This window comes from Coregonus lavaretus, assembly GCF_964263955.1.
Source record: "Coregonus lavaretus genome assembly, contig: HAP1_SCAFFOLD_285, whole genome shotgun sequence".
Taxonomy (NCBI): domain Eukaryota; kingdom Metazoa; phylum Chordata; class Actinopteri; order Salmoniformes; family Salmonidae; genus Coregonus; species Coregonus lavaretus.
This window is the reverse complement of record NW_028158101.1, coordinates 212521-240368: the sequence shown is the minus strand read 5'-3', so window position 1 is coordinate 240368 and position 27848 is coordinate 212521. Positions and strand designations below refer to the sequence as shown.

Here is a 27848-nt window from a genome sequence, read left to right as displayed (position 1 = left end):
AGGACACAATGCAACTATACTGACTGAAAGTGGAGAGAGAGAGTCAGTCCATTACTAGCATAACTGTAGTTTATGTATCTAAAAACCTGAAATTCTACTCGTAATCCTATCTAATTCGTTAGCTGGTTTGCACAGTTTATATATAGCATGGTATTTAGCTCACTATTTGTCAGTCAATCGGAGCTGGCTGAATTTCTACACGGGATTCCAACGGTAGCTAGATATTTTGCCGCTTTGGACGCGGAAGGCAGACTCCTCTGACGCGGCGGGTGGAAGCGTTGCTGCGAGCCCATTGGCTATATAACGGCCAATGGCGTGAAGGCGTGGGTACTGACGGTTTGGGAGCTTCCCGGGAGGAATAGTCCGGTTCGCTGCGCACCGCTGTAGTTTTTCAGAAGGGTTTCCCTAATGTGAGAATGACAGCTATCAAAATGGCGGAGGGCAATAGAGAAAAGTGATGAGGACAGGACAACAAATGATACAGTTAGCCTCAATTTTCAATTTATTCTATTATTATTACTGTTCACCGGATATTCTCGAAAACATTAAGGTTTGGTGAGATTTGTGCAGAGCCTAGTTTGCGCTTCCGTTGAAGATTTAGCTAGCTAACGTTAGCTAGTTTGCTATCTGCGGAAGAGGCACAACTTCAAGACATTGCAGCTAAAAAGCAAGCAATGTTTTTGAGCTGATTCCGTGATAGCTAGGGACTATAAATCCGGCATTATAATTCATATAGCGCAAGGTATCGTTAGTTGGACATAAACAGCGTTGCATTCTCCTCCGATTTGGGCTAGTTAGCTCATTTAGCTAGCAAACAAAGTGGCGTCAACTGAGTACGAATTTTGTTGATTGTTTATTTTATGACGACATGGCTCATTCCCCGGTTCAGAGTGGCATTCCAGGGATGCAGGTAAGATTTTTGTCTTAGTTCATCAAGTGGTCGGTCTCCCTCAATTTCTTTGCAATACTTTAGCAAACTTGTTAGCCAGCTAACGTTACTGACTCGATGAAGTGATGAGTAACTCGACTTTATTTATGATTACATCCACACTAGCTGTGTTAGTTTATTAGGTAACGTTAACTAGTTAGCTAGCCAACTATGGAAATACATAAGGTATTGGATTCTTTGCACCAGAAAAAGGCTCACTGATGAGGCCAATCTATTGAGCCATATTTATGTTGAGCAGAGATGTGGCCAGATTGGCCCCATGTGGTGCAGTCTGTCTCTGCCAGTCCTGTAGACTGGATGGCAAAGCTAAGCATCTGTTTTACAAAATATAAACTGTTTAGCATGTTGCTAGAACAAGACAAGATAAGAGTGTTTGCCATTAAAGCCAAATCCTCAGCTACAACTGAAATGCTTTCCCTGTAGTGTTACACTAATGCACATTAATTGTTTGTGATTACTCAGAAAGGCCATACATTTTAAGCATGACTCAATGGCTCAAACACTAAACACCTTTTATTCAACAAGGAGACATGAAAGCAAAACAGCAACATGTTACTGAGGTGCCTGTCAGTTTTGAGTCAGTGGAAAGTAAATATTTCCTCTTAAACATTCTTGACATTTTTCAGTGCAGATAGTCAACAAGAAAGCGGACATGACTTATCTCGTAAGAAAACTAGGTCTCTAGGTCATTACCCATTCCGACAATTGACATACGACTGGCATTCTAATGGGGCGCCAACCGCGGGATAGCCTTGAGCTGCATGAATAGAGCCATGTTTCACCACCATACTGTCCTCTCCTGAATGGTTGAAACCTGGTTCATTCAGCCTTGGCCTGGGTAGAGCTGAACCAGAGGGAGATGTGGAGTGTGTATATGGGGCGGGTGGGGGGGGGAGCCGATGAGCGTCAGCCCTCAGGGTGCGGACTGACTGCAGTGGACCACGCAATCTGGTGGTGCAGCTGGGAGAGGATCAAACTCATGCTTTTAGAGGGAGGTTTCAGGCATTTTTAGCAGAGGTGATAAACCTGCTGACTGTGGAGGTTCCCAGCATGTGGAGTCTGTAGTCACAGTGCCCAGTGTTGTTTTCCCCCCACAGAGTTCAGACTCAATAGGATGATTTTCACCTGGATGACCGCTCTGCTTTTGTGACAGCCTTTATCTTCTTCATCCCCCTTTCAACTCAAGATATTAGCTGTCTCTTTGCCTCTTTTTATTGAGCAGATTTACAACATTCTCTAGGGGATGTTATGAGAACAATAGGCTAGCTGTACATGCATTCTTTTTATGGTAAATTGAACTGTAATTCTCTCTTTCCAGAATGTACCTTAATGGGTATCCAAATGCGATTAGTGTGTAGGGATGTGAAATCTTTATGCCTCTAGTGAAATTAATTGGACATCGGCCGTCCTGTAGCTCAGTTGGTAGAGCATGGTGCTTGCAACGCCAGGGTTGTGGGTTCGATTCCCACGGGGGGCCAGTATGAAAAATGTATGCACTCTCTCACTGTAAGTTGCTCTGGATAGGAGCGTCTGCTAAATTACTAAAATGTAAAATGTAAAAAAAACAAGGTATTGTGACTGGAAAATGTTCCTTCACACTATTTCTGTCATGCAGCATAACATGCAGTTCCATAATTTGCAACAGAAGTGCTTCAGACAGTTAATCGTTGCAGTGCAGGAAGTGAATTGTAATGTCAAGCATGAAGAGCACCATCTCTTCCTTTGTAGACCACAGGGGGAAAGAGGGCCGGTCTGAGGCAGGGTTTGTCGTTTTCCTGCTCCAAGCCTTTGTCCTATTCTCTCACTGTCGATATTGATGTTTAGATTTTTTTTTTTACTCTGAGAGATTTTCTCGCTATTCATTATATCGGGAATTTCTTGTTAGGTTGAGCTGCTTCACCATTTCCCAGTCTTCTGGCCAAAGTACAGTCCCAGTAGGAGCGATGAACCAGTAAACCCGAGCTGACAAGGTACAAATCTGTCCTTCTGCCCCTGAGCAAGGCAGCTAACCCACTGTTCCCCCGGGCGCCGATGACGTGGCTGTCGATTTAAGGCAGCCCCCCGCACCTCTGGGTTAAGTACGGAAGACACATTTCAGTTGAATGCATTCAGTTGTACAACTGACTAGGTATCCCCCTTTCCCTAGATAGTAGTGTTTCCTCTATATTCATTTAGTAGCAGCACCCCCCCGCCTGAAAAACCTCCTAGGGGAAACACTGACAGGCCTATGTTTCTGTAAGTTAGGCTATTTGACAGAAACTGATAAAGGCAGGTGCCCCAAGAGTCACTATTGCAGGGGCAGAAAGTGTGAAAGACTGCGTCGTTTGTCAACAAGGCCAAACTAAAGCCATAGGATCAGTGGTGTTGTTCAGCTATCCGTTGGTATGGGTGTTTAGAATTAATTCCTCAAGCTGCTTGAGTTTCTCAGGGGTAATAATGATGATATAATTGGTTCCCCCCCCCCCCCCCCACACACCAGAATCCTTTGTATTATAGAGTTCCATGATTGGCCCAGTGAAGCGTTAGTAACTAGACCGAGCCCGAATAGTCTTAGCATGTAGCAGAGAATGTAACCCTAGGCCAGTGTTCACACACACACGACAGGGGTCATAAATACGTAGCTTTAGGGCCTTGAATAACTTGAAGAGCGAGGCACCTTCGCAACCCGCTAGTGCCGGACAGGCACGCTTTGCAATGAGTAATTAGCCTAGGTAATGTTTGGTAACAGTCTACTTTAGCACTCTGTCTGAATTGACATTAGCAGATGTCATAAATAGACAAGACCACACTAGACTAATTGGGATGTACCCAGCGCTCCTCTGCAGTGTCAGTGTTTATGCTACGTTTTGTTTCACCTTCGACAGTCTGCATCTTGCCATCTGCTGTAATAGGCCTACATGTTTGGACCATAATCATTTTGTTGACTCTTTTGAAACAGATATTAAACCTTAGCATTATAGCATTTTCTTCTGCTAATAAGGTGTAATCAACTTATTCAGCTGAATCTGAACAGACAAATAAAATAAGCAGAAAGGGCCTACAAAAGGTTGAAGGACTATTCCAGGACGGAAACTTGAGGGATGGTTGGAAGGGCCTAAAAAACCCTCTGGACTACCAACCAACCAAACTGAGCCTAATGTCCAATCAAAAGAACATTGCATTGAGTTTGCAGAGAGTCTGAACTAGGGCTGACTCCAATTAGTCGACTGGTCGATGGTTTGGTCGTTAGGCTTTTGGTCGACCAAAATTGTTTTAGTCGAGCAGTAACAAATATATATATATATATATATATATATATATATATATATATATATACACAGTGAGGGAAATAAGTATTTGATCCCCTGCTGATTTTGTACGTTTGCCCACTGACAAAGACATGATCAGTCTATCATTTTAATGGTAGGTTTATTTGAACAGTGAGAGACAGAATAACAACAAAAAAATCCAGAAAAACGCATGTCAAAAATGTTATTAATTGATTTGCATTTTAATGAGGGAAATAAGTATTTGACCCTTCTGCAAAACATGACTTAGTACTTGGTGGCAAAACCCTTGTTGACAATCACAGAGGTCAGATGTTTCTTGTAGTTGGCCACCAGGTTTGCACACATCTCAGGAGGGATTTTGTTCCACTCCTCTTTGCAGATCTTCTCCAAGTCATTAAGGTTTCGAGGCTGACGTTTGGCAACTCGAACCTTCAGCTCCCTCCACAGATTTTCTATGGGATTAAGGTCTAGAGATTGGCTAGGCCACTCCAGGACCTTAATGTGCTTCTTCTTGAGCCACTCCTTTGTTGCCTTGGCTGTGTGTTTTGGGTCATTGTCATGCTGGAATACCCATCCACGACCCATTTCAATGCCCTGGCTGAGGGAAGGAGGTTCTCACCCAAGATTTGACGGTACATGGCCCCGTCCATCGTCCCTTTGATGCGGTGAAGTTGTCCTGTCCCCTTAGCAGAAAAACACCCCCAAAGCATAATGTTTCCACCTCCATGTTTGACGGTGGGGATGGTGTTCTGGGGGTTATAGGCAGAATTCCTCCTCCTCCAAACACGGCGAGTTGAGTTGATGCCAAAGAGCTTGATTTTGGTCTCATCTGACCACAACACTTTCACCCAGTTCTCCTCTGAATCATTCAGATGTTCATTGGCAAACTTCAGACACCCCTGTATATGTGCTTTCTTGAGCAGGGGGACCTTGCAGGCGCTGCAGGATTTCAGTCCTTCACGGCGTAGTGTGTTACCAATTGTTTTCTTGGTGACTATGGTCCCAGCTGCCTTGAGATCATTGACAAGATCTACCCGTGTAGTTCTGGGCTGATTCCTCACCGTTCTCATGATCATTGCAACTCCACGAGGTGAGATCTTGCATGGAGCCCCAGGCCGAGGGAGATTGACAGTTATTTTGTGTTTCTTCCATTTGCGAGTAATCGCACCAACTGTTGTCACCTTCTCACCAAGCTGCTTGGCGATGGTCTTGTAGCCCATTCCAGCCTTGTGTAGGTCTACAATCTTGTCCCTGACATCCTTGGAGAGCTCTTTGGTCTTGGCCATGGTGGAGAGTTTGGAATCTGATTGATTGATTGATTGTTTCTGTGGACAGGTGTCTTTTATACAGGTAACAAACTGAGATTAGGATCACTCCCTTTAAGAGTGTGCTCCTAATCTCAGCTCGTTACCTGTATCAAAGACACCTGGGAGCCAGAAATCTTTCTGATTGAGAGGGGTCAAATACATATTTCCCTCATTAAAATGCAAATCAATTTATAACATTTTTGACATGCGTTTTTCTGGATTTTGTTGTTATTCTGTCTCTCACTGTTCAAATAAAACTACCATTAAAATTATAGACTGATAATTTCTTTGTCAGTGGGCAAACGTACAAAATCAGCAGGGGATCAAATACTATTTTCCCTCACTGTACGGGACGGTTGAGCAAACGTGCGCTAATGTGATTAGCATGACTGTTGTAAGTAACAGCAAGCTTTCCAGGACATAGACATGTCTTATATGAGCAGAACGCTTAAATTCTTGTTAATCTAACTGCACTGTCCAATTTACAGTAGCTATTACAGTGAAAAAATACCATGCTATTGTTTGAGGAGAGTGCACAACAACAAAAAACGTGTCACGGCAACTGGTTTGATACATTCACCTCTGAAGGTAAATAATGTACTTACATTCAGTAATCTTGCTCTGATTTGTCATCCTAAGGGTCCCAGAGATAAAATGTAGCATAGTTTTGTTTGATAAAATCCATTTTTATATTCAAATGTAGGAACTGGGTTCTACAGTTTGAACCCCTTCTGTCTCTGGCTCCACACCCACCCTGCCCGGCCATCTAGATGTGTGAAAGTTAGTGTATAATCTAATGATCCATCATGCATGACATTCCTGGGAGTGTGTAACTTACATTTTGTATTACCATATCATTTTTGTACTTGAAAATGTATCAATTGACCAATTCGGCACATTTGGGCAGATTTGATATACAAAAGTCCAGTATTGCAACACTTCACTGGATCAATCTGAAACTTTGCACACACACTGCTGCCATCTAGTGGCCAAAATCTAAATTGTGCCTAAACTGCAATATTATATTGTGGCCTTTCTCTTGCATTTCAAAGATGACGGAACAAAAAAGAAAACGCATGTTTTTTTGTTTGTATTATCTTTTACCAGATCTAATGTGTTATATTCTCCTACATTAATTTCACATTTCCACAAACTTCAAAGTGTTTCCTTTCAAATGGTATCAAGAATATGCATATACCTGCTTCAGGTCCTGAGCTACAGGCAGTTAGATTTGGGTATGTCATTTTAGGCGAAAATTTAGAAAAAGGGGTTAAGAATGATGGAGGCCACTGTGTTCTTGGGGACCTTCAATGCTGCAGAACAGTTTTGGTACCCTTCCCCGGATCTGTGCCTCGACACAATCCTGTCTCGGAGCTCTACGGACAATTCCTTCGACCTCATTGCTTGGTTTTTGTTCTGACTTGCACTATCAACTTTCCAAATCATGTCCAATCAATTGAATTGAATCCTTTTTAGAATAAGGCTGTAACATAACAAAATGTGGAAAAAGTCAAAGGGTCTGAGTACTTTCTGAATGCACTGTATATTTAGGTGCTGGTGCTCCAAAATATTTTTGAGCTAATATTCTATAAGAGGAACAGAAGCTCAAGCAGTGGAAAATTTGAGGTGCCGGTACTCCGCTCCAGTGAGCTCCTGCCCAAGTCAAGCAATCCCTTTGGCAAATAGCCTGGCGGGGAAACTCTTGAGGGTCCAGAATATTTTATACAATATTGCAAGTTCGCTAGCACAAGCTTTGGGTTGAACCCAACTTAATACTCCTTAGGATTTTTTTTACTCCTTTTTTCTCCCCAATTGGTAGTTACAGTCGTGTCCCATCGCTGCAACTCCCGTACGGACTCGGGAGAGGCGAAGGTCGAGAGCCATGCATCCTCCGAAACACGACCGTGCCAAGCCGCACTGCTTCTTGACACACTGCTCGCTTAACCCGGAAGCCAGCCGCACCAATGTGTCTGAGGAAACACCGTACAACTGCATGCGCCCGGCCCGCCACAGAAGTCGCGATGGGACAAGGACGTCCCGGCCGGCCAAACCCTCCCCTAACCCCGACGACGCTGGGCCAATTGTGCACCGCCTCATGGGTCTCCCAGTCGCGGCCGGCTGCGACACAGCCCGGGATCGAACCCAGGTCTGTAGTGACGCCTCTAGCACTGCGATGTAGTGCCTTAGACCGCTGCGCCACTCGGGAGGCCCATGACCCAACTTAATATTTGATACAATGTTTCAAGTTCGTTGCAGACAGGCCATGTGTAGCCAATGTGATTTATAGGATGTTTATTTTTATCAGGATATTTTCTACCTGCAGGCTGCAATGTTTTTATTTGTTGGCTTTATGTAGGCTATTTTTACTTATTGGCAATGGCAATAGAAGTTACTTTTTAGGTTTGTCATTTTCATTTAGATTTGGATAGAATTTTGATTAACCACGTGACAATGATTTTGAGATATGAAGACGTTATTATACATTTAAATGAAACTGTTTCACGGAAGTGTGCATATGAAAACCATAACTGGCACGTATATCGGCAGAAATTGTAAGATAAATTGGCATTCAACGTGAGAAAGGTTGCCAACTCCTCGTTTAGCCTATTACTGGCAACTTCAGGAGAGTAACGGCAGAATCTGCGAAAGTCTGCAGGAGCGGGAGGAGAATAGTTGGGTCAGGTTAAGTTTTTTTCTTCTTCTGGTTATCTAGATCTCTGGCGCCCCCTTGAGGCATTTGTCATATTTCATCAAACCGTAAGCTTAAAGCATCAGACAAGCTCAATACACATAAAAAATGTTGGTAGAAAGATCGGTCGAACAAGATTATTTTGTTGTTGGGGACAGCCCTAGTCTGAACACTTTTTTTATTGTAGATTTGATAATCTGTACTTTGTGCTGAGTACTGAGAAGGGTGAGCTGTTGTGTGAATGTTTTTCTTTAGCCCAAGGGGACGCTCATTTAGTTACACAGGAAGCAGATGTTGATAGGATATATAAAACTAATATCAGTCAACAAAGACACTTGCCCAGATAACATTCAGCAACCATGTTCTGAAATCCTGTCACAAGGAATTGTTGGCTGTTCAATCGCTCACTGAGGGAGTACACAGTACCAGTTCTGTGGTAATCATCCATCGTATGCCCAGCCTGTTAAGTTTCATTTTTTTAAAGTTCTCATCACCCTAATAACTATGACACACCCCTCACTATTGTCATTGGTTGCACTAATTGCACTGTTTGTCTACATAACCTGCTTCAAGCATTCATGACATCACCCTGAAGAAGGCACAGTGATGCCGAAACGGTGGTGGTTTACCCAATAAAAACGGGGAGCTTGTAAATTGAGTGTTCAACTCTCTTTTTTTATTTATTTTTAATAGCCTACAGTTTACTCACCGTTAGTCAGCACCTCTATTAACTTTTTCTTTGGGGCGTGGGGGGTGCCAGGTGCCAGGTGCCAGGTGCCAGCTCATGCCTTTTTATTAGACTGTTATATAAACCCAAGACACAGCCTTCAACCATAAAAATAAAAATAAAAACCTATGCTTAATCTCTTTTATCGCATGGTCCTTCTTTACCTGTGATTGAACGATGCTCTGCTCTGCTGTCGTTGCTGCTACAGCCCTGTTTTTTCTCCTTTCCTCAGAACTTCAAAGCCGATCCGGAGGAGCTGTTCACCAAGCTGGAGAGGATAGGGAAAGGCTCGTTTGGAGAGGTGTTCAAAGGCATTGACAATCGGACTCAGAAAGTAGTGGCCATTAAGATAATTGACCTCGAGGAGGCCGAGGATGAAATAGAAGACATTCAACAGGAAATAACAGTCCTCAGCCAGTGTGACAGTCCCTTTGTAACCAAGTACTATGGATCATATCTGAAGGTAAGTTGACCAAACCTCATGTTATCTCAACATGCTGTGAGAAAGGATTTTGGCTAAATAGTCCCATCCTCAAATTGTTGCAAAGCATCGTTCTCTCTTCTTGTTTCTACATTTTGAGAGGCTGTGCTCTATTTGTGTGACATACGTGGTGCTGGTTGTAGTGTTGCTGCCAGTGGTGGCATGTGTAACAATTGTAGACAACTGTATGTGGGTCAATAAATCATTCATATGGCTAATGGGACAAGGCTCCCGTGAATTGTGCCTGAGCATTAGGCCTATGGCATGCATTGGCACTGGTGATTGTGAGCAGAACACACAGGCATGCATTACTTCATTATCCTATATGTCCTACAATGTACTGCATGTCATGCGACGACAGGAATACTATGCAAAACCAATTTAAGCATTCGTGAGGATCCCGTGTTGACTTGATCGTGAGGGATTTCATCATTTCCCGGCCCTTGGTTGCTGTCAACCGTAAGTTTGAAATTAATCTGGAGTAGGCAGAGTATTAGTAGGTCTACATGTGATGGGTTTTTCGGCATCTGTACTTTAATATTTATATTTTTGACTACTTTTACTTCACTACATTCCTAAAGAAAATAATATATTTTTTACTCCATACATTTTCCTTGACACCCAAAAGTACTTGTTACATTTTTAATGCTTAGCAGGACAGGAAAATGGTCCGATTTCACGCACTTATCAAGAACACATACCTAGTCATCCCTACTGCCTCTGATCGGACGGATTCACTAAACACAAATGCTTAATTTGTAAATGATGTTGGAGTGTGCCCCTGGCTATCCATAAATAAATAAATAAATAAATAAAACTGTGCTGTCTGGTTTGATTAAGCAAATATGAAATTATTTATACTTTTACTTTTGATACTTAAATATATTTTTGCAATTATATTTACTTTTGATATTTAAGTATGTTTAAACCCAAATACTTTTAGGCTTTTACTCAAGTAGTATTTTATTGGGTGACTTGCACTTTTACTTGAGTCATTTTCTATTAAGGTATCATTACTTTTAGTATGACAATTGGGTACTTTTTCCGTTAGTGGTTTACTTGAGGCCAGTGGGGGGGGGGGGGGTGCCAGTTGGCTGTTAGCTCCAGTTGTACTGATAGATGGAGGGTGGGAGGCTAGTGTTGCGTGCTACTCCAGCCCTCGGAGCGCTGGATCATATGGCTCATACCCAACGTCTGCTCTCCCAGAGAATCACAGCCATCTAGTTAGCTCTGCACTGCCAGCCGGCACAGCCTGGCTTTTACCACACTGACAATCAGCCTGTAGTCTGCAGCACTACCAGGCCGAGTCTAGATGAATACACATACTGATGTTATGCAGTCTCTGAAAAAGGTAGGCGAATCGTATAGCATTTGAAATGCTTGGTTTCAACGACTTGAGCTCACTTTTATATTTGATGTAAAATAATTAAAATAAATCTAATGCTGCACTCCCTGACATGAAATTGATCGATATGGTATGACAGTCAAGGCTAGGGACGTTAACGGATAACCGTTAGCTAGTCAATTAGCCACCGAAAATCAATTTGACTGGTCATGCTTATCGCATTTCGGTTAATTTGCACAATTTCGTGGAATTAAATTGGTGTCAGAATTTAACAAATCTCATCAGTCATAAAATAGGATCAGAATAATTATTTTCTCAGTAAATAGTAATGTACAGTGAGTTTATAGAGTTAGAAGGTAGCTTTCTTACCTCAACTATATGGCTGTCTCTAGTCCGTCAGCCACGAGCAAACGAGAGCGGAGACTCGTTGCTAGGTAACTCAGGGAGCAGTAGAGGGGTGGGAAGATGCAGCTAGCAACCAAAAACGTTTCCAAGCATTTCTGTTTTACTGGTTTTCATATCAACTTTCTTTCGTTGTCCAGAAGCCAAAGGCACAATCCTAGTCATATTAGCAACCCACCCCAGTTGTTGCATATTTAGTTTTTTTTCCCTCTTTCTAAGTTTCTAACTGAGATGTTCATCTCTGTCACATGAAACGGCTCGCATCAGGTGCATCTTTTAGAACAGTCAGTGTTTTCCCACAAATTGCAATTTGGCAAATGTTTGAAAATGATGTATTCCATTCTCTGCTTCATGTTCTATAATATGAGATGATAGGCTCGCTATTGTCGCATGTTTTTTAAACTCATAATGAAAAATTGTCAGTTCCTTCCATGCATAGTATTTTCTGTTGGTCACATAATTTGACTGTTTGGAACCAATTTAACCATTTATTAACCAGTTTTAGTCGGTAACAAAATTGACCGAAATTTGCATCCCAAGTCAAGGCCATATCAAAATTGGTTGCACAGACTGACAAAATCACCTGCCAAGACCGAATATTTAAATATTTCAATGATTCCTGCTAAAACCGTTATACAATCAGAACCATTAGAGAGAGGAGGAGATGTTAGTGTCAGCCGGTGATTTAATTGGAAATTGTGTTCGGTTGGGCTAGTTCTATGTAATTACTCAGTCGTAGGCCTAGTCTTTCTAAAAATGGATGAAATGTTCTCTTTTGCACATGACAGCGGTACCTCAGGCTCATCTAGTCTGTCTGAGCTGCAGACAGAGGCCTGTGGCCATACTTAGTCATCCACACACCGCTCTGTCCTACATGATCACCCCTCTACAAGGGGAATTCACAGCCGCAGCAGACAGCCATGCACAGCCATTTAGAACAAAAAATGGTCACTCAGGCAGATTCGCCTTATGTTGCAGTCAACAGAGGTTGCAATTTGGTTCATTTATATATTATTCAGATACACTACATGATCAAAAGTATGTGGACACCTGCTTGTCGGACATCTCATTCCAAAATCATGGGCATTAATATGGAGTTGGTCTCCTCTTTGCTGCTATAACAGCCTCCACTCTTCTGGGAAGGCTTTCCACTAGATGTTGAAACATTGCTGTGGGGACTTGCTTCCATTCAGCCACAAGCAATAGTGAGGTCAGGCACTGATGTTGGGCGATTAGGCCTGGCTCGCAGTCGGCGTTCCAACTAATCCCAAAGGTGTTTGATGGGGTTGAGGTCATAGCTCTGTGCAGGCCAGTCAAGTTCTTCCACTCCGATCTCGAAAAACCATTTCTGTATGGACCTCGCTTTGTGCACAGGGGCATTGTCATGCTGAAACAGGAAAGGGCCTTCCCCAAACTGTTGCCACAATGTTGGAATGTCACTGTCATTGTATGCTGTAGACTTAAGATTTCCCTTCTCTGGAACTTATGGGCCCGAACGATGAAAAACAGTCCCAGACCAATATTCCTCATCCACCAAACTTTACAGTTGACACTATGCCAGATGGTGAAGCGTGATTCATCATTCCAGAGAACGCGTTACCACTGCTCCAGAGTCCAATAGCGGCAAGCTTTACACCACTCCAGCCGACACTTGGCATTGCGCATGGTGATCTTAGGCTTGTGTGCGGCTGCTCGGCCACGGAAACCCATTTCATGAAGCTCCCCATTAACAGTTATTGTGCTGACGTTGCTTCCAGAGGCAGTTTGGAACTCTGTAGTGAGTGTTGCAAACGAGGACAGACAATCTTAACACGCTACGTGCTTCAGCACTCGGGTGTCCCGTTCTGTGAGCTTGTGTGGCCTACCACTTCGCGGCTGAGCCGTTGTTGCTCCTAGACGTTTCCACTTCACAATAACAGCACTTACAGTTGACTGGGGCAGCTCTAGCAGGGCAGAAATTTGACGAACTGACTTGTTGGAAAGGTGGAATCGTATGACGGTGCAATGTTGAAAGTCACTGAGCTCTTCAGTAAGGCCATTCTACTGTCAATGTTTGTCTATGGAGATTGCATGGCTGTGTACTGTCAGCAACGTGTGTGGCTGAAATGGCCAAATCCACAAATTTGAAGGGGTGTCCACATACTTTTCTATATATAGTGTATTTCCCCCCTGACTTCCAACCTTTGGTATAAAAGTTTTCTTCTGCAGAGTTGGTCATGTAGTATTTATATTTGTGCCTGACCCTTATTTGAGTGCATGTGCTACTTTCTAATCTCTTGGGTATTGTTCACTACAGTGCCTAGTGAAAGTCTACACACGCCCTGCACAGTCTTCACATTCTTCTGCCTTAAAATTAAATCTAAAAAGGGATTCAATTAGATTATTATTTTTACTGATCTACACAATCTACTCCACGTTATCAAAGTGAAAAAATATATATATAACATTTCCCAATTAATAATTAATAAAATATGAAGATGTATTGATTGCGTATGTCTTCACACCTTAGAGTTAATATACCTTTGGCAGCCATTACAGCTGGTAATCATTTTTAATACGTGTCTACCAACCTTGCACAACACAGATCCATTGATTTTGTCATAATTGCTCAAGCTCAGTAAATTTGGTTGAGAATCATTGTTGGGCAGAAATATTCTAAACTTGTCTCTGATTTTTCAAGCAGATTTAAGTCAGGACTGAGACTGAACCATTCAGAAACACCTCAACATCTCTTGGAAAGCCGTTCTTTTTGCGTTTTAAAATGTGTGTAATTGTCCCAGGGGGAGAAGAGGAGTTTTCTCCCATGTTGACAGCTCAGTGCAGGGCCCATTTACTTCTGCCCCACATACTGTTGCGTTATGGTTTACATATGAAATGCTTTGATCCCATACTGAGGATATGAGCTGGTTAGTAGGTTATGTCAAGCTGCTGAAGAGATTCAGGCCAGCGAGGCTGGGGAAGAGCCAAACTGGTTTATGGATCATATGGAGGAAGAAGGAGGAGCCAAACGGGTTTATGGATCATATGGAGGAAGAAGGAGGAGCCAAACTGGTTTATGGATCATATGGAGGAAGAAGGAGGAGCCAAACGGGTTTATGGATCATATGGAGGAAGAAGGAGGAGCCAAACTGGTTTATGGATCATATGGAGGAAGAAGGAGGAGCCAAACGGGTTTATGGATCATATGGAGGAAGGAGGAGCCAAACGGGTTTATGGATCATACGGAGGAAGAAGGAGGAGCCAAACGGGTTTATGGATCATATGGAGGAAGAAGGAGGAGCCAAACTGGTTTATGGATCATATGGAGGAAGAAGGAGGAGCCAAACGGGTTTATGGATCATATGGAGGAAGAAGGAGGAGCCAAACTGGTTTATGGATCATATGGAGGAAGAAGGAGGAGCCAAACGGGTTTATGGATCATATGGAGGAAGGAGGAGCCAAACGGGTTTATGGATCATACGGAGGAAGGAGGAGGAGTCTGAATGGTCTTTTTTAGTGTTTCATGTGTTTCAGTGTATGCTGCATATCACACTACATGGACTCTTATAGCTAACCATCCAGTTGGATTTCTTTGACCTGGGGCTATTCTGCTTTAGAAATGTTGTATTATGCCCTCTCTCTCAAGGTTATCAAGTCTGCTGTTAGAATGTGTAGGCCTAAACTGTCCTGAAACGCCAGGGTTGTGCTTTCGATTCCCACGGGGGACCAGTACGAAAAAACGTATGAAAATGTATGCACTCACTACTGTAAGTCACTCTGGATAAGAGCGTCTGCTAAATGACAAAAATGTTTAATGTGCTGCATTATTGAACTGCACTTGTTCCAGGCATCACTAGGCGGTTATGGCTTCAGACCTTAAGTGACCTAACTTTCCACCATTTTGATATGATCCCTGATGCAGCCAGATGTGCTGTGCTGTGATTGGCTCCCCGGGGGAAGGAATTGCTGAAGTGTTTAGCTTCTTTTTTAATATGAATTATGATGAAAGTATTAAATGAGATGTTAGCGCTGTCTTGATTTTATGAGATTTAATTTCCTCTTCCACTCTATTCCAGTATGATACTAAACAGTACATGTTGATCTGTTTTAATAAAGACTCGCCATGATTTATGATTAAGGCATTCTCTCTTTAATTTCAGGATGCAAAATTATGGATTATTATGGAATATTTAGGAGGAGGATCAGCTCTTGATTTGGTAAGTTTCTCTATAATACAATTTAGTAAACTCCTTGGTAAGATTGCGTTGATGTAACACAGGCCTAACCCAAAAGGCATCTTTACATTTCAGTCAAGGTTCAGTAGGACGCTTTGTTCCAGCCTGCTTTCTCTTTTAGTTGGAGCCGGGTGCCTTGGACGAAACTCAGATTGCCACAATTCTCAGAGAGATCCTGAGGGGACTTGAGTACCTGCACTCTGAAAAGAAAATCCACCGAGATATTAAAGGTACTGTTCAGAGCACTCTATGGCCATACAGTGCAGCATGAATCGCCAACTGACTATCTTGTTTAACTGGCCACCATGGTGAATCTCATAGTTTGTGTTATTGCCTCCAGCCGCTAACGTGTTGCTATCGGAGCAAGGAGACGTGAAGCTGGCAGACTTTGGAGTGGCGGGGCAGTTAACAGACACCCAGATCAAGAGGAACACATTCGTGGGCACTCCGTTCTGGATGGCACCTGAAGTCATAAAACAGTCTGCGTATGACTCAAAGGTCAGAAATACCACAAGCTCTCTTTCAGGTTCTAGGTTATATCTCTTTCAGGTTCTAGGTTAAGTCTCTTTCAGGTTCTAGGTTATATCTCTTTCAGGTTCCAGGTTAAGTCTCTTTCAGGTTCTAGGTTATATATCTTTCAGGTTCCAGGTTATGTCTCTTTCAGGTTCTAGGTTATGTCTCTTTCAGGTTCTAGGTTATGTCTCTTTCAGGTTCCAGGTTATGTCTCTTTCAGGTTCCAGGTTATGTCTCTTTCAGGTTCTAGGTTAAGTCTCTTTCAGGTTCCAGGTTAAGTCTCTTTCAGGTTCCAGGTTAAGTCTCTTTCAGGTTCCAGGTTATGTCTCTTTCAGGTTCTAGGTTAAGTCTCTTTCAGGTTCCAGGTTATGTCTCTTTCAGGTTCCAGGTTATGTCTCTTTCAGGTTCCAGGTTATGTCTCTTTCAGGTTCTAGGTTAAGTCTCTTTCAGGTTCTAGGTTATGTCTCTTTCAGGTTCCAGGTTATGTCTCTTTCAGGTTCCAGGTTATGTCTCTTTCAGGTTCTAGGTTAAGTCTCTTTCAGGTTCCAGGTTATGTCTCTTTCAGGTTCTAGGTTATGTCTCTTTCAGGTTCTAGGTTAAGTCTCTTTCAGGTTCTAGGTTATGTCTCTTTCAGGTTCCAGGTTATGTCTCTTTCAGGTTCCAGGTTATGTCTCTTTCAGGTTCTAGGTTAAGTCTCTTTCAGGTTCCAGGTTATGTCTCTTTCAGGTTCTAGGTTATGTCTCTTTCAGGTTCTAGGTTATGTCTCTTTCAGGTTCTAGGTTATGTCTCTTTCAGGTTCCAGGTTATGTCTCTTTCAGGTTCTAGGTTATGTCTCTTTCAGGTTCCAGGTTATGTCTCTTTCAGGTTCCAGGTTATGTCTCTTTCAGGTTCCAGGTTAAGTCTCTTTCAGGTTCCAGGTTAAGTCTCTTTCAGGTTCCAGGTTAAGTCTCTTTCAGGTTCCAGGTTAAGTCTCTTTCAGGTTCCAGGTTAAGTCTCTTTCAGGTTCCAGGTTAAGTCTCTTTCAGGTTCCAGGTTATGTCTCTTTCAGGTTCCAGGTTATGTCTCGTTCAGTTTCCAGGTTGTCTCGTTCAGGTTCCAGGTTAAGATGACATATCTGTTCATAGGTTCATGCACGTGTTATAATGTGTCATAGGAAACATGTGGAATTGTCAACAAAATGTTTAATTCGAACTCTGTGTTTTCATAATGGGGATCCCAATAAATCAAATCAAATAGTTGTCCAATAAACTTTGTTTTTCCTGGCTCTAAATTCTGCTGTGTAGAGAGAGTAGAGACATTGCAGAGGTAGCTTCAGCTCTGTGACCTGCTGTGATCACACTACAAGCCAGTGCACACAGATGGAAATGTCACCAGACACATTAGGAACGACCACAACATGTGAATCACCATGCGGCAAACCAGAGCCACCACACTGACTCACCCTGGGTTGACGGTAGTTCCATAAATGACCTACTACAGGCTCAGGTGATATAGGCCTTCTAAGTGGGGCCTTTCTAGTGGGTGTGAATGTTGTTACTATCTAATGTGTGAATATAAAATGGCACCCTCCATCTTTTGAATAGAAATCTCTAGTCAAGTTTCAAGAAGTGTTATTTATCGCCATCGTTCATTCTGTGAATCATGCTATCTGTATATCCTTTGCATCACAAACCGTCCCTATTGATATTTGCTATGACGTTTGAAGTCCGTTGATGAATTTGTTCTAAAGTCTTTCTCAAAAAGTGTTTCCTTTTTCTTGTTGTTGCGTCGCAGGCGGATATCTGGTCTCTGGGCATAACGGCCATAGAGCTGGCCAAAGGAGAGCCGCCCCACTCAGAGCTCCACCCAATGAAGGTCTTATTCCTCATCCCAAAGAACAACCCGCCCACCCTGGAAGGAAACTACTGCAAACCCCTCAAAGAATTCATAGAAGCCTGTTTGAACAAAGAGCCCAGCTTTGTAAGTGGTGTTTGGGGAGCAATTGAGCTCAAATTTGCATTTTGTTAACTAGTGGTTAAGAGCGTTGGGCCAGTAATCGAAAGGTCGCTGGTTCGAATCCCCGGACCGACTAGGTGAAAAATCTGTCGACGTGCCCTTGAGCAAGGCACTTAACCCTAATTGCTCCTGTAAGTTGCTCTGGATAAGAGCAGGTGCTAAATGACAAAAATGTAGAAAGTCAACCCTCTCTGCACATTAGACAACACATCCAATATATACGTCTTCTTGGCGTGCTCCTCCTTAGAGGCCAACTGCCAAAGAACTGCTGAAACACAAGCTGATCATCCGGCACGCCAAGAAGACGTCCTACCTTTCAGAGCTGGTGGAGAAGTACAGGAAGTGGAAAGCAGAGCAGTCTCGGGAGGAATCCAGCGACGATGAGTCGGACTCGTAAGTCATTATCATTTGATCCATTCATCTGTCCTTTAATGTTATTTTGCCGATCTGGTTGTTAACCAGATTGTTTATTGGGACAGTTCACTAATATGCTTCAGACTGTGTTTCCATGTGAGGTTGTCTAAAGGTGGTCTCTATGTCTTGTCAGGGAACAAGATGGCCAGGCGTCTGGAGTGAACGACTCTGGGAACGATAACTGGATCTTCAACACCATCAGGGAGAAGGACCCCAAGAAGTTCCTGAATGGAGCCGCCCAGTCTGATGAGCTGGAGGGGAACAAGGTAAGATGGCACCTGTTGAAATAACAATATAACAACACAATCGTCAGTCATATGAAAGGGGATTCAAGAGAAACATGCAACTTAGTTTGTCATGGTATGAAAAAATGTATGCACTCACTAGCTAAGGGCTGTGTCCAGGCACTCCACGTTGCGTCGTGCGCAAGAACATCGGCCGTATACCACACCTCCTCGGGCGTTATTGCTTAATTATACCATGGCATTGTTGAATACTTGTTTCTGATTGGCTTGAAGGGCATTCTATAGCGTGCATTATTTCCTTATAACGCACGGTATAAAGCAAAAGTCGATTTTAAACATTGGCATTGTTGAATTTTAGCTAGGACTGGTTAGCTAAACTAGCAAGTCTGTTTGTTTGGTTACCACGGCAACTAATATAGCTTGCTAGCTATGTCAGTGGATGTTGAACACATTTCTACTGGCAAATATGGTAAATTATAGCCATGGTATAAAATAGATGATCTACTCAGGGCTCTATGCGTTCTCTGGAAAATAATGCAACTCCGTGGAAGGTCAGTTCTACTCCGCTGGAATGTCTTCACTATTATTCTACAATGTAGAAAATTCTAAAAATAAAGAAAAACCCTTGAATGAGTCGGCGTCTCAACTTTTGACTGGTAGTGTATATATGTATACCATAGTGTACAGTGCATTCGGAAAGTATTCAGACCCCTTGACTTTTTCCACATTTTGTTACGTTACAGCCTTATTCTAAAATTGATTAAATAAATAAAAATCCTCATCAATCTATACACAATACCCCATAATGACAAAGTGAAAACAGATTTTTAGAATATTTTACAAAATGTATAAAAGTTTCAAAACAGATACCTTATTCACATAAATATTCAGACCCTTTGCTAAGAGACTCAATGTTGCTCAGGTGCATCCTGTTTCCATTGATTGGACATGATTTGGAAAGGCACACACATGTCTATATAAGGTCCCACAGTTGACAGTGCATGTCGGAGCAAAAACCAAGCCATGAGGTCGAAGGAATTGTCCGTAGAGTTCCGAGACAGTATTGTGTCGAGGCACAGATCTGGAGAAGGGTACCCAAAAATGTCTGCAGCATTGAAGGTCCCCAAGAACACAGTGGCCTCCATCGTTGTTAAATGGAAGAAGTTTGGAACCACCAAGACTCTTCTTAGAGCTGGCCGCCCGGCCAAATTGAGCAATCGGGGGAGAAGGGCCTTGGTCAGGGAGGTGACCAAGAACCCGATGGGTACTCTGACATAGCTCCAGAGTTCCTCTGTGGAGATGGGAGAACCTTCCAGAAGGACAACCATCTCTGCAGGGCAGGCAGACAATTCCTTTGACCTTAATGGCTTGGTTTTTGCTCTGACATGCACTGTCAACTGTGGGACCTTTTTATATAGACAGGTGTGTGCCTTCCAGTCAATTGAATTTTCCACAAGTGGACTCCAATCAAGTTGTAGAAACATCTAAAGGATGATCAATGGAAACAGGATGCACCTGAGCTCAATTTTGAGTCTCCTAGCAAAGGGTGTGAATACTTATGTAAATAAGGTATCTCTGTTTTTATTTTTAATACAATTGCAAAAATTTCAAAAAAACTATTGTGTTTATATTAGGGCTGTCAAATGATTAAAATTTTTAATCAAATTAATCAGAATTTTCAGTGGATTAATCATGATTAATCACTATTTGCAATTACACCTGAATCCTAACCATTTTTTTTCTGAAATGCATACCAAAAGATAAATAACAGGACACAGATACATAATTTTCATATTATGTCTGTTTATTAACACAGCCAAATAATGGTGTTTTAAATCAAGCTGAAACATACTACACACCATAATATTTGTCTTTGGCTGTGGCTCTTGACGGTGGCTTATAGAATGAGTCTTGAGACGCCACTTGCAAAACATCAAGGAAACCTGAGTCTTCTACAATGCTAATGGGTCTACAATCCTTTGCAATCCATTTTGCTATTGTGTTGGTCAAATTATCTGAGGTTGATTTTGTTAATTGCCTGCAAACATTCAGCGTGGTCTGGCGCAAACCACTTGCTGAATCTGACGGCCCAGCAAACGCATGTTTGGCGTTGACATGGTACTTCAAGCTTGAACAGCTCCGGTGAAATTGAAACTCCTTCTTACAAATCTTGCAAATAACCTTGTACTTGTTAACTGTACCATCATCATTCTTTTTATATTTGAATCCGTCAATAGGCCCACTTTGCTCACCTTGCTCCATCTCGCCTCTAGCTCCCAACCACTTTCCTGACCTGAATAATTTGTCACACTGCGCATGCGTGAAATGCGTTAAAAAAATTGACGTAATTAACAGCAAACAACTAATTAACGTCGTTAACGCGCTATTTTTGTCAGCCCTAGTTTATATTGATGAAAAAAATATATATATATACAGTGGGGAGAACAAGTATTTGATACACTGCCGATTTTGCAGGTTTTCCTACTTACAAAGCATGTAGAGGTCTGTAATTTTTATCATAGGTACACTTCAACTGTGAGAGACGGAATCTAAAACAAAAATCCAGAAAATCACATTGTATGATTTTTAAATAATTAATTAGCATTTTAATGCATGACATAAGTATTTGATCACCTACCAACCAGTAAGAATTCCGGCTCTCACAGAGCTGTTCGTTTTTCTTTAAGAAGCCCTCCTGTTCTCCACTCATAACTTGTATTAACTGCACCTGTTTGAACTCATTACCTGTATAAAAGACACCTGTCCACACACTCAATCAAACAGACTCCAACCTCTCCACAATGGCCAAGACTAGAAAGCCGTGTAAGGACATCAGGGATAAAATTGTAGACCTGCATAAGGCTGGGATGGGCTACAGGACAATAGGCAAGCAGCTTGGTGAGAAGGCAACAACTGTTGGCGCAATTATTAGAAAATGGAAGAAGTTCAAGATGACGGTCAATCACCCTCGGTCTGGGGCTCCATGCAAGATCTCACCTCGTGGGGCATCAATGATCATGAGGAAGGTGAGGGATCAGCCCATAACTACACAGCAGGACCTGGTCAATGACCTGAAGAGAGCTGGGACCACAGTCTCAAAGAAAACCATTAGTAACACACTACGCCGTCATGGATTAAAATCCTGCAGCGCACGCAAGGTCCCCCTGCTCAAGCCAGCGCATGTCCAGGCCCGTCTGAAGTTTGCCAATGACCATCTGGATGATCCAGAGGAGGAAAGGGAGAAGGTCATGTGGTCTGATGAGACAAAAATAGAGATTTTGGTCTAAACTCCACTCGCCGTGTTTGGAGGAAGAAGAAGGATGAGTACAACCCCAAGAACACCATCCCAACCGTGAAGCATGGAGGTGGAAACATCATTCTTTGGGGATGCTTTTCTGCAAAGGGGACAGGACGACTGCACCGTATTGAGGGGAGGATGGATGGGGCCATGTATTGCGAGATCTTGGCCAACAACCTCCTTCCCTCAGTAAGAGCATTGAAGATGGGTCGTGGCTGGGTCTTCCAGCATGACAACGACCTGAAACACACAGCCAGGGCAACTAAGGAGTGGCTCCGTAAGAAGCATCTCAAGGTCCTGGAGTGGTCTAGCCAGTCTCCAGACCTGAACCCAATAGAAAATCTTTGGAGGGAGCTGAAAGTCCGTATTGCCCAGCGACAGCCCCGAAACCTGAAGGATCTGGAGAAGTTCTGTATGGAGGAGTGGGCCAAAATCCCTGCTGCAGTGTGTGCAAACCTGGTCAAGACCTACAGGAAACGTATGATCTCTGTAATTGCAAACAAAGGTTTCTGTATCAAATATTAAGTTCTGCTTTTCTGATGTATCAAATACTTATGTCATGCAATAAAATGCAAATTAATGACTTAAAAATCATACAATGTGATTTTCTGGATTTTTGTTTTAGATTCCGTCTCTCACAGTTGAAGTGAACCTATGATAAAAATTACAGACCTCTACATGCTTTGTAAGTAGGAAAACCTGCAAAATCGGCAGTGTATCAAATACTTGTTCTCCCCACTGTATATATATATATAGATATATTTAATCTATTTTAGAATAATGCTGTAATAGGAGCTGAATACTTTCCAAATGCACTGTATACCATAGTGTATATTTATACCGTTGGCGCAAAATGGTTTTGTTACAGTCTAATGCTGTGTAAATTCTTGAGTTGAAGAATACAATTCAACTGATAATTTACCACAGCTGTCTAATAACCTCTTTACATACTGTACCACTCAGAGGAGTGATTTATTACTGGCTCGTTATCTTTAGGGCACTAAAAGCCTAGCCAGGTGGAAATCTAGTTTATTCTGTTTAGGCTTTAAAGATCTTATCACTCCACTGTCTTAGAAACATTGGCTTGTGAGAACTGGTTAGAACCTGTTCTTGTTTGTACTATTCATCTAAGGAAGTGGAGCCAATTACCCCTTATCTCTTTCAAAAGCTTATCTCCCCCTATTAGGGGTAAACAGCTCTTTGTGTAGATGACGTAAACTCAGCAAAAAAAGACCCTTTCTTTCAAAGATAATTTGTAAAAATCAAAATTAACTTCACAGATCTTCATTGTAAAGGGTTTAAACACTGTTTCCCATGCTTGTTCAATGAACCATAAACAATTAATGAACATGCACCTGTGGAACGGTCGTTAAGACACTAACAGCTTACAGACGGTAGGCAATGAAGGTCACAGTTGTGAAAACTCAGGACACTAAAGAGGCCTTTCTACTGACTCTGAAGAACACTAAAAGAAAGATGCCCAGGGTCCCTGCTCATCTGTGTGAATGTGCCTTAGGCATGCTGCAAGGAGGCATGAGGACTGCAGATGTTGCCAGGGCAATTAATTGCAATGACCGTACTGTGAGACACCTAAGACGGCGCTACAGCTGATCGTCCTCGCAGTGGCAGACCACGTGTAACAACACCTGCACAGGATCGGTACATCCGAACATCACACCTGCGGAACAGGTACAGGATGGCAACAACAACTGTCAGTTACACCAGGAACGCACAATCCCTCCATCAGTGCTCAGACTGTCCGCAATAGGCTGAGAGAGGCTGAGCTGAGGGCTTGTAGGCCTGTTGTAAAGCAGGTCCTCACCAGACATCACCGGCAACAACGTCGCCTATGAGGACAAACCCACCATCGCTGGACCAGACAGGACTGGCAAAAAGTGCTCTTCACTGACGAGTCGCGGTTTTGTCTCTCATTTCTGTGGAACTTGTTCAGTTTATGTCTCAGTTGTTGAATGTTGTTATATTCATACAAATATTTACACATGTTAAGTTTGCTGAAAATAAACGCAGTTGACAGTGAGAGGATGTTTCTTTTTTTGCTGAGTTTATATAAAGACTGTGTGACTTGTAAATAATCAAGTTCCTCCCCGGTATATCCGGAGAGTTAACTTTCTTCCAATTGCTTGAATAAACTCTTAAAAACTGGAAAATGAGCTCTGCCTGATCCTTGGAACTAGTTTTTCCTCAACAATACCATAGTGCATATTTATACCATAGTGTATTGAGAAAGATCATTTGAAAAATACAATTTTATTGAGTAAATGTATTTTCATTTATTTTCATTTTGATAACAGTAAAATGAAAATGTAATGAATTAAAAGTTATTTGTTGATGTAAAAATCTAAATGTATCGATTTTCAGGTTGTCATAAAATTTGGGGTGGAGTTGTGAGAAATCCTTGTGGGGTCCCCAAAAGGTCTGCGGGGAAACAATGGGGTCCACGCGGGAAAGTTTGAATACCACTGCCATAGTGTATTTTTACCATAGTGTGTATTTTTACCATAGTTTATATTCATACCATAGTATATACAGTATTTACACCATAGTGTATACAGTATTTATACCATAGTGTACACTGAGTGTACAAAACATTTGAGAACACCTTCCTAATACTGAGTTTGCCCTCAGAACAGCCTTAATTCGTCGGGGCATGGACTCTACAAGGTGTCGCAAGCATTCCACAGGGATGCTGGCTCATGTTGACTCCAATGCTTCCCACAGTTGTGTCAAGTTGGCTGGATGTCCTTTGGGTGGCGGACCATTTCTGTGCGCGTGGCACCTACTACCATACCCCGTTCAAATGCACTTACATATTTTGTCTTGCCCATTCACCCCCCTGAATCCTTGTCTCAAGGCTTAAAAATCCTTCTTTAACCTGTCTCCTCTGCTTCATCTACACTGATTTTTGAAGAAGATTTAACAAATCACATCAATAAGGGATCATAGCTTTCACCTGGATTCACCTGGTCAGTCTGCCATGGAAAGAGCAGGTGTTTTTAATGTTTTGTATACCATAGTGTATATATGTATACCATAGTGTAGATATGTATACCATAGTGTAGATATGTATACCATAGTGTATATATGTATACCATAGTGTATATATGTATACCATAGTGTATATATGTATACCATAGTGTATATATTTATACCGCATGCTTTCTCCTGTCAGTTTTCATATACATCATGATCTAACCAAACACAGAGTGGTGGTTTCTGGGCATTCTCTGTTTAATACGCTGACCTTCACTCTTCAGCTGTTTTCAGGTCTTGCACTGAGCCATCAGAATGATTAATTCTATACTTTCTTTATTAGGTGCAAGACAATCCAAAGAGGCCTTTGTCACAGAGCTGGTGCACTGTCATTTCACCTTTGTTTGCTGAGGTAAGAATGTATTTGGGCTCATTTCAACTACATCTTCTGACATCTTGTTACGTTACCATTTCTCTTTTTTATCTAAAGATATATAACGGTGAATCTCAGTCAAGTTAAATGATTCCGGGTCAAACTGTTCTGATATGTGTTGCCCTTATTGAAGCTACTGCTGCACGCTTTAAGATAAACTGTGTCTCTCCTTCCCTTACAGTTAAAAGAGAACCAGGTTGAGGCAACCAATGGCAAGCCAGAGGCTGTGGACGAGCTGAGGGAGGCCGTTTTCCTGTCAGAAGAGTCCTGTCCTGGTATCTCTGACGCCCTGGTGTCTGAGCTAGTGCACAGACTACAGAGGTAATGGCAATAGCATCAACACCTCCGTCATTTGATTACATTTGATTAAATGTTTCTGCTCATACGTTTTCATTTTATTCCAACATTAGGGTGCAGACCTATAATCTAGTGTTGTTTCTCACACCTCCATCCCAAGCTAAATCTTCCCACTGTTCATTCCTCCTTTGCTCTTGCAGGTTTTCTCTACCCAGGGCCGCCTCCTCCCCACACACCTCCCACCCTTAGCAGCAGTCTGTCAGGCCATAGCCTCTGACATCAACAGCCAAGATGAAGTCTCCCAGGAAGTTCTGCCGTCACTCATTCATTCACCTAAAGCAAAACCTCAGCCCACTTTATCTCTACTTGTCCGGGCTAACATATTGTCACTTTGCGGACAGTCGCTGGCCAGTTGGTCAGCTGCCACCTTGACTGCCAACTGCTGTAAGACCTCTTGGGCTCAATACCTCAAACATGAATGCAGGACCATTGACTCAAAAGGTTGGTGTGGCTTATTCCAAAAGGTCCTGAAGCCTTTCAGAGAGGATCTAACTTTGTGAGTATGGTTGTGTGTGTGTGGTTGTGTGTGTGTGTGTGTATGTGTGGTTTTGTGTGTGTGTGTGTGCATGTGAGCCTCTCCCTTGAGATCCTGTGAAATGTGCGGTGGAGATTGAAGCATTCTTTTGAAAACTCAGGTATCCCGCTTTAAGTGGATGGGGTCCTCTGGGAGATTGAGAGATCTGTTGGGTGGCTGTACAAACTTGTAAATAGGCAAACATTTTCAGATATTGAGAAATAATGGAGTGTACGCAAAGGAGTCGCTGTGTACAAATGGCCAAATGCTTCTGTAGAGATATTCTGTAAGAAAGGGTCAATATTTAAAGAGAGACGTAAATGGCCATAACTGAGATTGCCTTGCCTTTATTACTTCTTCTTTTGTATTTCAGTCTTGGATTTCCTCGTTTTAATACATTATCTTGGATTTCCTCTTGTTTTAATACATTATCTTGGATTCCCTCTTGTTTAAACACATTATCTTGGATTTCCTCTCGTTTTAATACGTTATCTTGGATTCCCTCTTGTTTAAATAATACATTTTTCAAGGACACAGCCATTCAATGACAATTGCTTCCCTCTGTTCTGTTTCTATGTTGATTGATACTTTGGCTACCTATGTTTCTTTTGAAATGCTTGTTTACCTTTTGGTGTCACACTCCATGATATGGCTGTTGTTGCAATGCAGTGGGGACCATAGAAACAAAACCCTTTCCAGCTGGACCACGTCTAACCCTCTCCAGTCTGCGCACTGGGTTCTATGTTCCCAGACCATCGATCTTTCATGAGGCCACATGGTTTCATGACAAGATGGCTGTTTGGATTGTTCCTCTGTCCATCACCTGTGTAAAGATGAGTGCTTCTATTCTATTGAAGGTTCACCCTTCCTCCCTTTTTACATAGCAGTAAATTCAACTACATCATCCACAACAGACACGTCTTCCTGGGAACTGCAGTGGTACAATCTATTCCCAACACCTTGAATTGCACTTAAGAAAATAAATGCCTTTAATTGTAGACAAAGTAGCCATAAGACCGTAGCATGATCATTGTTGGATAGGCATATGTCATGCTACGTAACACAACTGTCCATCTGAAGCAGCACAGCTTGGAGGACAGTATAACAGATCACTGTAAATGTGATTAAAGTAGCAGAAAGCCATTAGGAAGCATACCGCACTTCCATGCTGCTACTGTCCCAGTGGAGTTTTAAATGAATGTGCATGAAAGATGACTTGAATTGAGCCGCAAAGTATGCGTTGTAGCGTGCATGTTAACACGATGTCCTGGACCTCGAAGGGTTAAAATCAGCCTTGGCATCTTTGTCGAGAGTGGGATGTCGAGAGAGTGGGATGCGGAGAGTGGGATGCGGAGAGTGGGATGCGGAGAGTGGGATGCGGAGAGTGGGATGAAGAGTCACAGCTTTAAAAGTATTTGAGACAAGCGTTACATTTTTGGGGGGCCAAGTCGACTTTTATTGTAATTGATAGAAATCCTGCAGAATCAAGACGTATGCAGTAATAATGTTTCAAATAAATGGATCTTGGCAAGGTGGTGAACTTTTAATCCCACGCTATGGCAGCATGGACAAATTTAAGAATTGATTTACATCAGCTTTTTTTTTTTTATGTAATGGTTTTAGCTTTTTACATGAGGTTAGATACTATAGCTTCATAAAGCACACAGAAGTACGAACACTGGGTCTCCCAATAGGATTTCAACAG

General features: G+C 42.3%; 1 protein-coding gene across 1 annotated transcript; it reads left to right on the top strand.

The window, feature by feature from the left end:
* The first annotated feature begins 393 nt into the window (after positions 1-393).
* On the top strand, positions 394-27052 carry LOC311124439 (serine/threonine-protein kinase 24-like). The gene is made up of 11 exons (XM_084198587.1): positions 394-910; positions 9174-9404; positions 15309-15365; positions 15505-15613; positions 15724-15881; positions 17670-17855; positions 18139-18284; positions 18439-18571; positions 25183-25251; positions 25454-25593; positions 25770-27052. Exons 1-11 carry the CDS (start codon positions 869-871, stop codon positions 25816-25818), a joined length of 1320 nt encoding a protein of 439 aa, XP_084054713.1. The 5' UTR covers positions 394-868; the 3' UTR covers positions 25819-27052.
* The last annotated feature ends 796 nt before the right edge of the window (positions 27053-27848 follow it).

Excerpts from the sequence above, each read along its gene's own strand:
- LOC311124439 (XM_084198587.1), top strand. The coding sequence starts at position 869 with ATGGCTCATTCCCCGGTTCAGAGTGGCATTCCAGGGATGCAG. Across the intron at positions 911-9,173 it reads GTGGCATTCCAGGGATGCAG|AACTTCAAAGCCGATCCGGA; the intron begins GTAAGATTTTTG and ends TCCTTTCCTCAG. Across the intron at positions 25,594-25,769 it reads CTAGTGCACAGACTACAGAG|GTTTTCTCTACCCAGGGCCG; the intron begins GTAATGGCAATA and ends TTGCTCTTGCAG.